General features: G+C 38.3%; 1 protein-coding gene across 1 annotated transcript in view; it reads left to right on the top strand.

Moving 5' to 3' along the window:
* Positions 1-18140, top strand: part of STK32B (serine/threonine kinase 32B) — a 180204-nt gene that overhangs the window by 31816 nt on the left and 130248 nt on the right. Inside the window, exon 3 of the mRNA XM_040593883.1 lies at positions 4134-4285. Coding sequence (XP_040449817.1) covers positions 4134-4285 — 152 coding nt within the window. The remainder of the gene's footprint in view (positions 1-4133; positions 4286-18140) is intronic.

Here is an 18140-nt window from a genome sequence, read left to right as displayed (position 1 = left end):
TATTTTTGCATCTCTCCTTTTTTATGACCTGTCATGAAACCATATCGTGTGGTCGTTTGAGAGGTCTAAGTACTCATGTGCCAAACTCAGAACAAAATGGCTTTATTGAGACTAAGTGCACCTGATCACTGCTGTTATTTCTGGACCAAGCACACAGCAACTGCAAGTCTTTTGAACTTTGTGGGAAAACAGGAGAAATCTGTGTTTCTCAGCAAGTCAAATTTTTCAGCCTTCCCCTTCTTTTGGTCTGCAAAGAGGTTGTCTGAAGCTACCTACGGCTGCTCAGCTGACACAGCATTATGCAGCTTTCTGCAGCAAGCCATTAGCAAATTCTGTCCCAGTTTTACTCAACTATCTTCCTTCACTTACTACAGGCTCTGCTGTAGCCCATAGGGCACTTTGTCGCCCATTGCAGTCTCAAGGGCTGTGGGACCTCTTAATCTGCAGGTCAAACTTGATCTGTAAGTGCTCTATTTTTTGCATGTGAAATCAGAGTAAATCCAAGAAGGTAGCTTAGAAGCGGACCATAGTGTATGTGGCTCCTGAAAAGTGAAGTTTAGTCCTGCAAGTCATAATCTGTCGGTTTTCTTCCCCTGGCTCTGAGGGAAAGTGGATCCAAGACACATTCTGGTCAAACTTCTTTTAACCTGATAGTTTTGAAGGAAATTCATTGTTACCTTCTCCTAGATGTAAAAATAATAATAGTGATAATAGCTGACACATGTAGAAAACCCTTCTTTAGAAACTGGATGTTTTCACAGGAGATGTAAAAGTAAGCACCATATAACTCCAAAGAATATTAGTGAGGATCCATATTGCCTATGTTTAAATACATACAACACAGATGACTAGCTAGGATGTAGGCATCTACAGTTTCTTTAAGGGGACTTTAGAAGAGAAGCCATCCTTCTAGACGTGTTCCCCTGGACCTATTTAGACCCATACCTTAGGTGGAGATGGATGTGCCTGTCCCTCTCTGCTGACTATGAAGCTGGATAGTTGTTGAGTTCACGACCCTGATATGTGGTTTAAAGCATCACCTATAGAGACTGCTGAAGTAGTGATATCAATTTGAGCAGGGCACTGTCTGGGCTTTGGTAAATGATATTTACAGAAAGATTGAAAGAGAATGTTTTAGTAGCGTGAGCATGGCAGGCTTCCGTACTGACATGTGTAAATAAAGGCAGTTCTGCACAGACTTCCACAATAATGAGGATTTATTTGTTAAGGTGCCACAGTACCTGTTTGTCTCTATTTTGAAATGACTCCTTTTGAACGAATTCAAATCATAAACATCCCTCCCTCTTCCCCCCCCCCCCCCAAATGTAAACATTTCCCATTAAGACTGTACATGTGAGGTGAGCTCGAGGGCTTTTCCTTCCTTTCCTGCAGCAGAGGAAAAGCTTCAGCTCATTGGCATCCTGCTCAGAAGAAGAGCTAACAGCCAGCAGGTAGAAATGCCAGGGAGGCTCTCTGCTATGGTTCAGTACTGTCATAACAACGTCAGGCTTTTTCACAATGACATCAATGTGGCTGCACCTTGTATTTCCTGATTTTTACTAGGAAGTAGCTTTAGTGTATTCATTAAAATCCTATTGATTTTAAAACCATGTTAAAAGATGTGCATTGGTACGCATGTTGCTAGAAAATGTTTACTATCATTCTGCTTTAAAGCTGTATGCTAGGCAAGCTTCTGCTAACAGAAGGTTTGTTTCAGCTGTGTTGGATACCCTGTCTTTACTGGCAGGTAAGAGAACTGCCTTCTGGAGTCACAGCGGTGTTTCAAAACCTGTTTACATTGCATATTTAGGTGCTATATATGGTCCTAGTTTGCTGCGTTGGTCAAACCTGTAACTCTCAGCTGAGTAAAACATCATTGTCTCAGCAGTCTCACTAGTCATCAGGTCAATAGGGAGACTTTGCAAACATCTCAGCCTTGGCCAAGTTTCATATGAAAATCATTCTGCAAATTCATGGAAGTGAATGAACTTCTGGACTTAGGTTCTGATCCCAAATCCACAAATATTGTACTTTATAATATGATTCACTAAACTTGAAATCTCAGACAGGATGTCAGGAATTCCCACTGCAAATTTGGCTTATACTTTTGAAGAATCTGTGGAACCTTGAACAATTAATTTCTATCCCTCTATTTCAGTTCAACCTCACCTGCTGCCTCTTCTTCCTCCCAAAATCCAACCTCAATTCCCCATTGTTCCGCAGCCTGTGTTCTTTCCATAGAAGTGTTCTTAGGGGTCTTTCCATATTAGTTATCTGAAGGGCATCACCAAAATTCAGACTTTCCATAACAGCCCACAGAGGAAAATTAAACAAAGTATGGGTACGTGCCATTGTGCAACATTGATGGGCTCAAGACAAAACATTACCATCCATGTTTTACTTAATTAGCAGAACGTCTCCCAGTGTTAGGAAAGGTAATTAGAAACTCTGCTTAATTACACATTATCATTATAGGTTAAACGTACTCTATTAACTCCTCTCTTTGAAGTAGATTTGAGCTCAAGGACATATTTCATGGAAATAGAGTTGCATGAAAATAAATGTAGTTTGGTTTCACTGGTCCAGTTCCTCTTGGAGGAATTGGAAAAAGGTTGGGGAAGTAAAATATGCTGATGGTACACTCCTGGAGCCTTTCGTCTGCATATAAGACATCAGTGACCACATGGTAGGTCTCTCTAGGGTCCTCACCCTGGCACTGGTGGTTCATCACCAAGTCCAGAATCCAGATGACACCTTGTTAAAATCAGAGGTTTCAGCTGTGGGAAGTTGTCTTAGTTTCTCCAGACCATTTCTGAATGTTGAGCACACAAGTTTCTTAAAATACGACTCAAAACCAAAGGATTAATTTTTGGTTGACATCATGTTGTAATCTGATCTCTGAGCAAGTAATTTTATGTGTGTATATTATGGGTGTATACTCTAACTTTATATGTGTATAATATGGGAGTGTGTATGTATGTATATGTGTAGGTACACAGAACAATATTGTCCACACCAAGCAAATCCAGAATATCCTTGAATTTAGACACTACAGAGCTGTGATATCTAAACCAGAGACTTCCAGTACAAGTCTGCGTACATCCTGATGAGGGAAAGTTCTGACTGGCACCTATGTCTGTATCAGTATTATAAATATAGCACCAAAATAATATTTTAAATTAATATTCTCTTGGCTGTGAAGTCACACTAGGAGTATCACTTCAAAAAGCCCTGATCGGTTAACAGGAAAACCCCTTCAGAGTAAAAGATTGTTAAGGATATAGTTTTGATCTATATGTGTATGTGGGGCTGTTATGAAGATAACATTTACACCAGCTTTGGGGATAAGACACGGAACAACCTTATACTGTGTTGCTAGAAATCACATTTAAAATGATGGTTCTTGGATGTGGTGCTGGTGACACTCTCCAGTTTCATTCACGAGGTAAACTACCATGTTGAAAAACAATTCAGGCCTTACATGGGAGTTCTCTTGACTAAGATTTTCTTCTTGCATTTACAGTGTTATTGGATTTTTGTCAAAAAAAGAAAACAAAGTTAAAGCAACGAAATTTACTGCCAGAGACTAAATCATTGTAATGGTCTCTTGTGACTTCAAAAATATTATGATGAATCTCTGTATGAAAATTATTATTCTTTTCTACAATAATTAATGGAACAGAATTCTGATATTTAGATGAAATATTGAGCCTTGTTAACATAGGCTTTGTTTATGATGCGATAATCAAGACGTGTATTGACTTGCAGGAATAAGGACAATGATTTTGCATTTTCCTAGGCAGGAAGCAGTGATTTCTGTGACTAATGAAATAGTCTGTAATTCCAATGATTGGAGTGTATTCCTCCCAGATTTACTGTGTAACTTCTGAAAGTTATGTCACTTTTCTGGGTCTTTACTTCCTCTTATGTAGGTGTGGGGTGTTCTTTATTAATTATGGTCTATTACAAAGAATCCTACATAGCTGTGATGTGGACTTTCTGAGGGTGTTACTAGGTTGTAGGATCCAGATTTGTGTTATCGAAATATCATAAAAGGTTCCTTTTTTTCAGAATCACTGTTGAGTTTCATTTCTGTAGGTGTCAAACTTTTTCTTTATTTTACTGTCAATTAGGTGTGCATTGTACAGAAGAGAGACACCAAGAAAATGTATGCCATGAAATATATGAATAAACAGAAGTGCATTGAGAGAGATGAAGTTCGAAATGTTTTCCGGGAGCTTCAGATAATGCAAGGCCTGGAGCATCCCTTCCTAGTCAATCTATGGTAAGCAAATCTTTAACATTCTATCAAGGATCTTTTGTTTTCTCCTATTGCTGAATCAATTCAGGCTGTGGAAGGCTGGAAAGCTGCAAAGTGTGAAAAAATTTTCATGACCTCTTTTAAGGTATTTAGGTTTTGCAGCAGGCTTTATTTTTCAAGAATATTTTAAAGGTGCCCTTTTGCATTAGAATATTTAAATATCACATTCACCTTTACACTTCTGGTTTGATTTCTCTCTAGATTGTTATAGCAGTGTGTGGAAATGTATTGGTCTGTCCAGCTTCATCTTTTCTTTTTGACAATACTTGGACTAAACACCTGTTATAAAGCTGTGGAATATCAAATCCAACCATTCAATTAAATTTTATTTTAGTTGATTTGAAAAAATAAAAAAAAAATCAATTACTTTTATAAATGGCTGTCATGGAACAACAGAAAAGGATCTTTTGTCACCTGGAGTTTCTCTTTTCTTCCCCGTGCTAGCCACTGAATGCCTTGGTCATGCCTCATGAGTGTGAGAAAATGTTGGTCAAGTAATGACTAGCTTCAACTACACCACCAATTTAAAATATTTGCTGGCTTTTATGTAGTGATAGTAGTAATGTGATGGAGACTTTTCCTCCCTTATCTAAAAATGGCCTATATAATTTAAGAAAAAGGAGACATAAACCATTACGGTATGAAAATTGCTCATTTCATGAATAGCTTCATTACCTGCATATGGTGACAGTGCACACAGACCTGTTTTGTGAGTTTTAGCTGTCTTAGTAAAGGTCCGTACCTAGGCTACAGTCTTTTGCCTGTCCTTTAGCTCACTCTTGACCTGTACAGGTGAACTTGGCATCTTTCATGAATTGTAAGCCAAATTATTTTCTGGCTTGAGTCAACACAGCTTTAGTATAATTACATTCACTTTAACCAGCAAAGCATTTGATCCCAAAATTCATTCAAAAAGGACCTAATCATATATATGTAATCTATCTAGCTATCTCTGTATATCTCTCTGAAGTGCTCTCCACTTGACATGAATAATCATATTTGAGCTTACCTAATATTCTGTTGGAGGTTTAAAGAAAAATAAACATTGTGACTGTAATACAAAATCTTCCCAGTATAATTTCCAAGGTTCCAGCAACCTGTACTCTGGGGATTTCTTCACCAAAGATGTGGTATCTCTGTGCTTAACAGCCTGTGGATTTTTCTTTCATGCATTTGATTAATATCTTTTAAACTCACACAAACTTTTCTTCTTTATCAAGAGATGGGAAAGTTTCCACTGTGTAACTAGGCACTGTGAAGAAACAGTCATAAGTTAACATGTTCTACAAGATACTTCAGTAAACATAACAGTATTGAAGGACTAAAGATCAAATATTTATTGTGAAACAAAAAGTATGCTAGATTCCAATTACTGAATTATAATCAGCTAATCAAAATTCTTTCTTGTTTTCTTTTTTTATGCGAAAGATTAAATCCAAAATAAGCAATACCTTAAAATCTGTTGGGTGTGATGATGATTTTTTTTTGTAAATAATTAATTTGTTCTTTTTGTGCTTCTGAGATACTGTCAGGAGATCTCAACACTCAAGTGTTATATGGGTATATGAGAAATGTAGAAAATGAAAGAGAAATTTAGTACTCTAGAATTAACAAAACATTTCAGGCAAAAAGGAACCTATTCAAGATGCTCCAGTGCAGTAAGTGTGTTCTCTAGCAATGCTAATAGTTGACCGGTCTATCTAGGATGCTTATTAGCTTATTAAGTAGAATTTTCACTGAAGGGAAGCCACTGAGGCAGCCTGCTGACCCATCAAATCACATAATAAACGGCACACCACCATGCATGGATGGGGCCTGAAATTTAGCACTTGCATTAAAGCTTGTGGCACAGCTCAGCAGCCAACAGTCCTGTCTCCCTGTCACCAAGGTTAATTTTCAGGTCTATGGTATGAGACAGAAGAACATGGAATAGTCTGAAGACTTACAGTCAGATCTAAAATCAGTGCCCACATTCAGGAATAGTCCTGTGAAGGTTTTCAGTTTGTTTGTGCAACCACCCAGCCCCTGCTGCCTTAGCATCTCAGTGTTTCACAGCCTGAAATCCCCACGCAGACATACTTTGGTTCTTCTTAAGGCCAAAACATGAATGTGTGTAGGTACAGCTAAGCTAGTAGGTGAAACAGCATCCAGGAACATTCCCAGGTGTTGCCTGATGCAGCTGGACTGGCCCTTGGCATGTGGCTGTCCCATGTGAGCCGCCCCTTCCCAAACAGCTCTTGGATAGTTCCAGACTCACAGTGTCCCACAGACCAGTGTGGTGTGGCCAGTGCCCTTCAGCAGCAAAGACTTTCTAGCAGAGGCACAAACTGCCCCCGACAGCTGGCCTAAGTGGTTGGAAATGTTCCCCAGCATGTCTCAGCTACTACCATAACCAGAGTGGGTAAATGAGAGCAGGAGATCCTACTCTAGGGACCTCCATCCTTCCTGTCAAAGGGGGGCAACAGTGTAGTCAAACCCTGGATATGTGAGACTCTACTGAGATTCAGGGAGTCGGACATATGCAATTAGAACTGTAGAAAATTTTCAAAAGATCATTTCATTGACACAGTATTTTCACCTGATTTGCTCATCTGAAACATTACGCATTCAAATGTCTACTGATTCAAAGCCCTGACTCCACAGTGAGCTACTGAACTACTGCAGAACCTATATTCCACCCTGGGCTAGCACAGCAATGGAAAGTTTTGAACCCAAGCCTCCCCAGCCTTAGTCTCTACTACCCTAAATCACTCATTCTTTGTACCAGGCCCATAATATTTTTCTCTAATTAGCCTTGCACAATCCTAAATTAATTTAAAATAACTTCTGATGTATTTCTGGAGAGTCTACGCTGCAGTAGTGTGTTCCAGACCTCTGAATGCTCTTTCTCAACTTTTGCCTGAATTTCAAGATGTGCTACACATTGTTGTCAAATAATGACTGCTGTTATTGAACTACAAGAGCACAACACAAATATCACAAATGACTGATGAATAATGGTCACATCTATTAACAGCAAGACACATGAAGCTCTTAAACATATTACTGATATTTTATTTATTTATTACCATGAAAAAGGAGCACTGCAAGTACAAATGAAATATTCCTTAAACATATTTTGTGTTCTCATCAAAAATCTCTTCAAATAACAGCATTTTCATTGATTGTTGGTGAATTAGCAGCTTGTTTGATTATTTTTACTTGCAGTTTAGATGCAATAATATTTTACATTGAATACATTTACGTTGTATCTGTAACTTACAGTAGATGATTAGCAGGAATCCATGAGATTTCCTCTTCTGAGTCAATTCTCAGTATACTAATGGATAGAAGGAAACAGTTGAAACTGCATTTCTTCAATAGTAATTGCAGCTAGGTTTGTGTTTCATTATTCAGAGTTAAGATTTTTTTTCCTGTTATTTTATTAATTGCATTGTAAATGTACAAATGGGCTGTAACAGGATCTACTAAGTCTATCTTGTTTCACAAACTGGAATATTAGCAAGGAATAGTTACGTCATGGTGTATGGGCAATAACACAGCTGCAGCTTGTGTAAATGTTGAGTTCCTCTTGACCAGGCTGTTTTGGACTAGTCTGTCTTTCTAGGGGCTAACAGACTCTCTAAGGGTGTACATCAGTTTTCAAAAACCCTGCTTAAGGTAAGATTGTTGTGACAAACTCAGAAATCCCATCAGCCTACTAATTTTAATTGGTATCTTCCTACTTAGCTGGGGTATCCAACTTTGATTTCTCAAGGATATTCACAAGTAATCATTCTGAGAAGGTAAGTATCAATCTGCTGAGAGCTCTGCTGCAGCTCCCACATTAGCAGACAGGCACTGACACTGTTCACTTAACTAAACACTAATCCTCCTAACGAAAGTCAGTAATTTAGTTATAGGCAGGACACAGACTAAGATGAGTAGTGGTGAACAGCTTTTCCAAAATTATTTAATTATGCCTTTTACATTAGATTGTCACTGGATAAAAACTGAAAACAGGCTTTGTATGAGGAACCATAGTAAAGTGTGTTTGCACAAAACACTTTGTCAGCTTGTGGTTGAAGTGTTGTGTAGTCTGTGAGGAAATGGGGACCTCGCCGCCCACGGTAAAGGAAGCCCAGAGCTCATGTCTCCTGCTGTCCAGACTATCTGATTACTTGTCTCCTACAGAAAGCATGGTGATGGTGCCAAGAGATTTGTTGATATAAATATTCTATTTGCCCCTTTTAATCTCAGTGAAAAGTAATTAGCTGGCTGGACCAGTCTGGATGACACTTCAAAAGTCTTCAGAAAAATCATAATTTCTTTCTTGATTTGAAAGGGAAATTACTTATTCTGGTTGCACTGTCCCTTCCCCTTGATTCCTCCCTCCCCTAATCCCCAATTATGCGAAGCAAGATTTAAGATTAGGCAGGTAGCCTAGATCTAATCTACTGTTCTTTTATCTGGAAGGGATATTCATAATGAAAAAATTAGGGAATCTTATTACCAAAATACTGGCATTTTTTTTCAAAGTATTTTCTGTAAGAACTTCAGTGTCATCAAATTTTTTTTTTTCTTTTGGATGAATTGAAATGAAATCTTACTTCTTTTAATTCAAAACATCAAATCCAAAATCTGTATTGAAAAGTATATTTGGAGGAAATTCTGCTCATGACAGAGCAGAGTTTGTGGGACTGTCCCTGTCCAGAAGAGCTGATTTCAAAAGTTAATCATCCAGACCTTCAAAATGAAATTAATTTAGTGGTAATTCTCCCAACGGTTCCTTGAACCAAACTGAATACTAAACAAGCACATTAATCTTTCTTTGAGGAATTACATCATCAAAAAGAAAAGTTGGCAACTCTGGAAACAAACATGAAGACTGGAAAGCCCTTTAGTTATGCATGGTAACTGCACAAAGAAGTAATGAGATACACGTAAACAATCTGTCATCAGTTAAATTCTCATGAAGAGAAAGAGAAGAGGAAAGAAGGTAAACCTTCTGTAGAGGGTAATTCTGCTGGCATCCACCAGTAGCCCCACCATCCACAAGAATATAGAACAGCTAATATAAAACAAAGGTAATGTTTCAACTCCAAAAGATCTATATTAAAGAGGTTTTTGAGGTTCGTGCATCTTCTCTGAGCTTTATTAAATTGAACTTCACAGTCTCAACTTATAAATCATATTGTTTGAAGTATGAACTGTCTTTCATAACATCTGACACAGAAAAGAGTCATTCTTCTGTAAATGCTCATAATAGCTTAGAGGATAGCATTTTTCGGGAAAGACTTGGGGTTGATTTATAACCTTCATTTTAGAAATGGAATTGAATAAATGCTTAAAGACACGTGAGCCTTGTAGCCAGTTTTATCACTGTTAGAGGCATTTCTGATAATAGAGATCCTTTCTTAAATGAAAAGCAGTCCTGTTTTTTATCAGACCTTTTGTATGTCATGTGGATTTCAAGCATAGATGAATGAGCTGTAGAAATGTCAGCTGCTAATTAAGTCCTGCCTTGAGACTACAATGTGCCCCTCTAAGATCCAGCATTTTATCCATGTTTATCTTCCCCCAAATATCTGGGTGTCCCCTGGGCAAGATGAGTAGTGTTCCTGAAAGGATCCATATTTTAAATATCTTTCTCACAACATGTATTAGGACTGAGTAAAGAGTCAGGTTACTCCCTATGTATCAATGTGGCTAGACTTGTCATTACATGACTTGTCTTCAAACATGAATAGATTCACCGGCTGCTCTGAAAAAAATACAGTTTACCACAAAGGACAGATGGTTTTTATTGCAAAAAAATCATGTATCAGAATGGCTTCTCTGCTGATGTGGAACAGAGAAATCTGAAAAAGAATTTGGACCATTCCTCAAAACTTTTAGAACATTGAAGTAATCTTATTCTTAATAGTCTTGGTTAAAGCTGTTACATCTTTTTTAAATTGTTGGAACAATTTCAAAGGCAGCAGACCGGAAAAGGTGATTTACATTTTGTCAGCTTATAGGTAATTTTCCTAGTGTAGACAAAGCAGTATGTTTTATGTACTTAACAACCCATAAAGAAGTGTTAGATCCACTCTGAGAATGCAGCTATATTTTGATGTATTTTTTCTTTCTACTCATCAGTCTATGGAAGCTGTATGTATTTCTTTAGACAGATCTACAAAATTACATTACTGGTACCAGCTAGAGCAAGACTAAGTTTCAAATCCAGTGAAAACTGGAACAAGTGTAGAACACATATTGTAGCAAAAATGTTCATGTGTTTCTGAATTCACCTAATACCGCAGTCTATCTTCAAAAGAAAGAGGAGGTAAGAAAGAAAAAAGAATTCTGGAGAGAAGAAATTATTTGTTCAGTCTCAAGTGCTGGGTGTGTTGTTTAAAGTACACACATGTACACACACATAACTGGAAATGGTCACTTCCCTGTGAAGGTGCCCTTTCTAGAATAGGCTGGGAGAAATGTCACCTTAGACTGTCCCATAGCACAGCTCTGCCCCTCAGACTGGCATCAGATATGTGCATACACCTACAAAATTAGAGAAGCAAGAAGATCTGCCTGTGTTTTATTGCTGAGTGGAGCTGAAGATAACCAAGTTACTTTCTGTACCTCTCAGAGACCCCAAACACCAAGAGGAGGTGGTTTAGGTCAGTCTTAGGTGAGTTTGCTTAGTGGCTGTGGTGTGTCTGTGTAACTTGCCTTGATGTAGCAGATCTAATCTGGGGTGAAATTATGTTATAGGGGATGGGAAATGTCTATTCTGATACCTGATATGACCAGCTTTCTGAGCTTCATGAGACTCCATACTAAAGTCTGTGAGTAAAGCTCATGATTTCACAGAAAAAAATTACATGATATTTTTGGATTACCTTAAGGGTCTTTTCCAACCTAAATGATTCTACAAGTCTGTGAAGGAAGCAGGGAGTTTGTGGTGTTTCCTGTTAGGTGACAGGTCAGCTGTGTGCAACCAGCCTGACTGCCTCTTCAGCAGTAAGGGGTTCTGCTGAAAAGTCAAGCTGTGATGACGTGTATCTTAATAGCATGTGGTGGATCCCCAGAGGTCATGAAACAACAGATCCTGACAAACATTCGGTTTTCCTGGAGAGTAACAAAAGTGCTCAATGCACTTAGCTCTCTGGTCATACCCAGCTGCTCTAAGCTTGGTTTATGGAAGAAAGACTATGATGTTGCCCACTTTGGATATGTCTATGCTAGTAATTTTAAAATGGGTGTTCTTCCTGGACTCTTGAACCCAATCTTCCATACTGCTAAATAGTTTCAGACCCACCCCTAGCCTAGCTGTAGGCTGGGGCATGAGCACCATCCCACAGAAGCCCCAGGTGCTAACAGATTGCTCCCAGTAGGCAGCTTGCATGCCACCACCCTGGTTTTGAAGCTGACAGTTTAATAGTTCAGGCACAGACTTTTCTGTGCCATTTGGTCCTGGTGCTGGAGAACGGCTACTGACATGTTTATTGATACCACACATGTTTCTTACTTTTATGAATTTAGCTGAGGTCACGAACCCCAGGCCATGTAGTCCTGGGCCATTCTAGATATTCAATAGGCTACAAGATTCCTTTCTAGGCAAGAAGAGATTGTAAGTCAAGGGAGAAAGGTATATTTAGTGTCTTGCACAGAGCTTAGATGGGTGAACTCCTTTTGCTATAGAGGGATCAAAGGGTGAGTACTTTCCTCAAATAGCTAGATCAGTTCATCGCTTCATTAATGTAAATCTGGAATAGATAAAGATATAGGATTTTTATATCTAAGATTGAAAAGTGTTCTCCAGAGCCTTAGAAGAGACAATGATGGAGGAAAAAGGACAGGAAAAGGTGATAAGGCAGCAGGAAGGGTAGGATAATTGGAAGAAGAGAATATAGGAAAGATTTGTCTTGAGTTGTAAATGTTCAGGATATTATTTCTGGCTGTGGAAATTACATTGGACTTAACACTGACAGTTGGTAACCTCTGAATGCTTGTGCTAAATGAATGTTAGCTGTAACATCTTCACTGACTGATGAATGCGTGATCCAACAGTTACTTATTTTTGTGCTGATTTTAGTACCCTAAGATAGTAATTTGCAGTATTGGAACACTGTCTCAAGTCTGCCTGTATTGAATTTTGTTCTGGTGACTAATTGTTTCCTGTGAGAAATTGCTGTCAGCTTGAAATATATATCTTTCGATTTAGTTTTAATATGCTCCTCATAAGAGCAGGATCTGGCCTTTGGCATAGTTTAAGTTTTGATCTTTTTTTGCATTAAAAACTGCTGCAATAGATATTTCATCTCACGCATGTCTCGTTGCAACCTGGGACCTATCTTGGTAGCTTGTCTTCTGCTTCATTCTTACTGAGACAGAGACTTTATTTGCTGACCCGTATTAAACTTTTTCTCACACAAAGCTTTCACTGCAAGAGGTTTTATTAGAAACACTGATAAATATAAAACTGCTGTGAAAAATACTCCCTTTTGGTTTAAGAACGTTCAGTTTCAGGCAAGTTCCTCTTATCAATTGTGAATTATTGCCTTGTTCTGCCTTCACAAGGGAATGTGAAGGGAATCTGCTATCCAAAACAGACCCTCATGAGCTTGAGGTTAGCCTTGGCCATGTCTCAGGTCTGTGGAGTAGATAGTCACAGTAATCCTCAGCACATCTGTGACAAGGATGAGTACTGTTCCTTTTTGGGGCAGAAGCAGAGCTCCAGCACTGTGGCAGGGATATTTTCGGGAGAGCTGCAGGGGAGCAGGGTTTCAGTGCTCTCAGCCTAATGAGATGGAAAAGAAAGAAGAAAAGCCCTTAGACATGGCTTCAGACTCCTCAATTTTTTTTTTTTCATTCTCTGCTTTAAAGGTTATGAATGCCAAACATGATAGCTAGAGTGTGTAATTAGACTGATAACCAAGGTCCTGTAGGTAAAGTGGTTCTTATAATCAGTGACAGAGTAATGAGTTCCTCATGCAAATCTACTGTCTTCATGCAGGCAGGATTGATTCTTACCTATACTATAGAGACTGGGACTGCAATTAGCCTGTGCTAAAAGTAGACCATGCAACATGCAGCTCAGCCCTGCATTAACAAAGCCCAACAACTGTGGGTCAACCATCGGGATGTAAAATTGTCTTGGATGCACTTGCAAAATTGTCCATAGACATCCAGAGTGTGAATGCAAAGTAGGTGATCATTACAGAATGAAAATAAGCACTTAACACTTTCACTGCAAAACTTTGATACTGAACAGGTCCTACAAATCTACACTTAGTCCAAAAATGTTATTCTTGGAAATTATTGGTGATGTAATAGGCCTTGGAAATTATTCATAGGCTTTTTTTTGGAATATATATGAAGTTTTAGTGATGATACTTTTAGTACAAATCGGATAAAACACATAGGTGACTTCCTTTTTATTTATAAGATGTTGAAGTAAAAGTCAGGTCCCTGATACTAAAAACAAAACAAACCCCACTATGGTACTAGCAAGAAATATCAAAATACTGTTAATTGAAGGAATATCTATGTGCTTCAGGTAATATGTTAGCTCTCTGAGTCAGATCTTTCCCTTTTACTTCTGCTAGAATGCCAAGTCTATTTTTCATTTTGTCAAATATTAAAAGTAGAGGACTTTTTTTACCAAATGTCCTAAAGGACAGAACAGAAGCTGAAAGTCTGTATATGTAGGTAGAAAAGGTGTAAATAAATAAATAAAAATAGATAGCCTGAGTGTAAGGCAATTTAAATTTTATATTGTAAGAACTATATCAAATAGAGTAGATTTAAAATGGCAAATAGTGGGATTGAAGCAAAGCAGGAAGTTCTGTAATGCATTATCATTTTATCATTGCCTGCTTAGGGGAACCTTTGCTTTGGTTCGTTAAAATTTATCAAAGCTGTTGTTATTTTAAAAGTCAGCAACAGATTTTTACAGCATAGCGTGCTTTTCCATTTTATTGAATTAAAATTATATTTATTATACAATGAAAGTGCAGTGAGAAGCTGATACTAACATTTCAGAAAATTATTAATGGTATCCTGTTTCTAAATTAATGACAGTTTTGCAGTGTAAAGTTCTAATTAGGAAAGACTAACTCTCATGTTTCATGAGTACACACCACATAAAGGAGAATTTAACGTTGCTTTTCTACTGATGTTGTACTTACTACAAACTGCATCCTGACCAAGGAAAGGTCATGCACTATGAAGATGACTATTTAAATTCCTCTACAAAACAGTTGTGGCCATGAGGAAGATGACTTCTGCCTGTAAAATTCTCTCTAGCTTCCTAAACTAGAATTTATCTAAGGTGCAGAGTGCAAATTATTCTTGGCGAAAAGCCAAGGTGGTCTGATTGAGGCTTGTTGGCAAACAAATAAGCAAAATAAAGCTAACAGAAGTAACTCTTCTTTTTGACCATAACTTTCACAGGCTCACCAACAGAACGGCTGGGAGAAGGATGAGGGAAAAATAAGGATGCAAACAGAAATGATAATGAGCCTGGTGAAGGATGTGAACCGTAGGATGAAAGGAGAAGACATTTTTTTACCTTCGGTGTGTACAAAATCTAATGTAACCAGAAAATGTAACCAATATTGGTGAATAAAACAGATTCTTCGAAGTCTGAACTTCCTTTACTGATACAAGAAAATAAAGTAAGCAGAAAAGGAAGTGAGGTTTTGTTTCTGAGATCTCTCCAAAGAAGAGTAGAGACAAGCTATAGACCTCTGTGTATGCTGTTCTTTCTGTGGACGCTGAAAACTCGGCAGCCATTTTTTAAAAACAACCAAAATATTTCGTTCCTCTTGACCTAGAACACTTGAAATACTCCCTTGAGAAAAATATCCTTTACTTGAGAATAATAATAAAACCCAAAATGTTCCTTCATAGAGAAAATAATTTGGTAAATGATAAATAATCAAATGATAGGGTAAAAATGGAATGGCATATTCTAAGCTATATGCATTTAAAACGAGAGTTAAGCTTCATAAGGCACTAGAAAAATATTGAGATATAATTTACAAATTAAGATACTAACATCAGAGAGACGTCAAATATGTTATGGTGGTCTCAGGTATTATCCTTACTATTATTATTGTTTGTCACTTAGTAAATGGTGACATCTGTACTTTTGACAGTCCAGTACTTCATTCCTTAGGGAAGGGTAAGGATTGCTTCTTTCCAGTCAGTACAACCAGCTCTACATAAATTACAGGTAATTTTCACTTCTTGAATGAGCTTTACTGGATGATCCAGGGTTCATATATGAATACCTGCATATTTTTATAGATCTGGCAAGTCTGGTATAGCAACATCTTCCATTTGTCTTTAGCCATGGTCTAGCTGTCTGCGTTTAAGTAGGGTCTAGCAAAGTATGGGCTTAGCCAAGCTACCTGCAGTTGTACTATCACTACTCTAAAAGCCTGGTGACATATGATGGTTAACAAGGCTCCTACAAAATAATAAGGGCAGAAGTCTGACTCTGATCCCTATTTGGGATCAATAAATTACAGAATGATACCAATGAAGCATAGGATTTTCTAGCATTTTTCCAAGTGGAAACAAGAATTTTAGCTGTACTGAAAAACTGGCACAAGTCGTTAGGACATAAAGATATAGAAAGATGACATTAGAACATCTAGAATCACATAGAGCAGCATGTCCTTGGGACTAGCTCTGATGTGGCCACTACACACGTGTGCTATCAAGAAATGAACAGATTTTCCTTCATATCCCAAGTAAAAAGCCCTAAGATGAGCATTTTGTGAGAGAAACCCTGTGACCGACAGCCACCTCTGCAGCCTGGGGCAGCTGAACAGCACAACAGGAATCAGAGTAATGGGGGAAAAATCACTACTTTTATGACTCTTTGACCCAGTTCAATGCTAAAAAAGAAATTGAACTTTTCTGTTGGCACCGCTCTGCCAGTGAGCTTGTCTTTAATTTTCCTTTGAGCCCATAAACAGCTTCATACTGCATCTGTTTCTGTTCCTAATCAATCCTGTTAGGCCTTTTTCTGCTCAGCAAGGTCTATCACTCACTTGTGACATACAGAGAAATGCTTGCTCACATGCAGTCTCCTGGATTTCCTCTCCTGTTCCTCTCTGTCCTACTTGTCTCCAGAGTCATCTGACTGGCAGTCCATTTTGTTGTATGAAGGCTGTTGATGTCTGGTGAATTCTTTAAAATGATTTATTTTATTTCCTGAAGTGTGGATGGATAAACTAAGTATTTTTTAATGTCTCTCTCTCCCCCCGCCCCCTTTGTTTCTTCCTTTCTGTAAATAATTCAAGACTATCTTATGACCTTTTTAATAGTGTTTTGATACGCCAGCTTCAGGATGCCCCATCAATAAATATTGAATTGCCTGTGGTTCCTTCATTTGCTGTCTATTTGGTACAATTGATGCCACATGCACATTAACTGCATAACTAGTGGCAATGGTTGATACTCCAATTCAGATGAAATTGTATCTTTAATTAGTGTTATTGCAACCTTTGACAAGTATAGCCTGCTTTAATGGCATCCTATATTCAGAATTCTGTAACTGTTCTAATGAACACTCCAGAAAGTCTTTTTTTGTTTGCTTTTATCGCTTATTCAGAGGCATCTGAAAACTTAGCATGTCACAAAGGCTCTTGCACTCTCCTAAGTTGTCTCCGCTCTTTCCCGGTGACAACAGAAAAATGGGACCCTCCAAAATGTTGTCCAGCCTCTGTTCAAGCAGGAAACCTTGGCTGAACACCTTCTGCGTCCCTTGCAGGCACGAGTTGTTTATAAGCTATAGGACACAAGAAAAAAAGGGTGCTGTCAGTAGCTTCAGAGTAATGGAGCTGTCACACGCAGTTGGGTTGGGGAGCAGCACTGTGCAAAGGGTTTTCCAGCTCTGTGCACAGAAAAGGGCAGGAGTCACGGCTGAGGCTCCCAGCCAGGCTGACAGCATGGGGCAGCTGGCACCGGGCTCCTGTCACTTGCACAGTCAGACAGTTTGGTGGTACATCAGCAGAAATCGATTTTCTCCCTACTTAAACACTTTTTTCCCCGTTTAATCAGTCATGTATGAAGTGATTAACCTTGGGAAAATGCCTTGTTTTATACACTCATAACTCAGAAGTGGAGGATGTATAGTTATAGTGAAATTATGTAATGGTGTCTAACAAGTATCTCCTTCCCTGAGACATGGTGTTTTTTTGTTGTAGCCTAGAATCAGCGGTAAAGACAAAATTCTGTAACTATCTAGTGATTAACCTGGGAAAAAAAAGTATTATTCTTAATCTCTTTCTTATTTGGAGAACTTGATTAAATAATAAAAGAAAAGTTCCATTTAATCTTACAGGACTTTCACCCATGCTATCCTTTACCCTCTTCTACTTTCTTTGTGAATACTGAATTTTTAACATGAACTGCAGCAAGAGCATAAAAGCATCATGCGTACCATTGCACTTACAGAGACTTCTTCTAAGGACAAGTCTAGAAAAGTGATCTGTGGTGGTTCCTACCTCTTTAAACACAGAGTCTTTGGAGAAAAATTCAGGTCTGGAAGTAAAGTACAGAGATATCACAGTACACAGGTGAATGAAAGAAGGCAGGTGACAAAGTTGTGTTTAATGAGGACAGATTCTTCCTTCTCAACTATTTATTTAACTTTCTCTCACTACCGTTTTGATGCTTCCTCCCTATACCAGTGCCCACACCCTGACATCTCCTCTCAAGGCAATTTGGCAGGCTTCTAACCCAGGTTTGTTCCCGCTTTTATGCAGAAACTGCCAGGTTGCAGGTACTAGATGAAAGAGCAGTTCAAAATGGTCTTTTTCTCTTTTAAATTTAC

The sequence above is a fragment of the Falco naumanni genome, chromosome 1, assembly GCF_017639655.2.
Source record: "Falco naumanni isolate bFalNau1 chromosome 1, bFalNau1.pat, whole genome shotgun sequence".
NCBI classification, from domain to species: Eukaryota; Metazoa; Chordata; class Aves; order Falconiformes; family Falconidae; genus Falco; species Falco naumanni.
The sequence above is the reverse complement of the archived record's forward strand: the minus strand, read 5'-3'. Positions and strand labels throughout refer to the sequence as shown.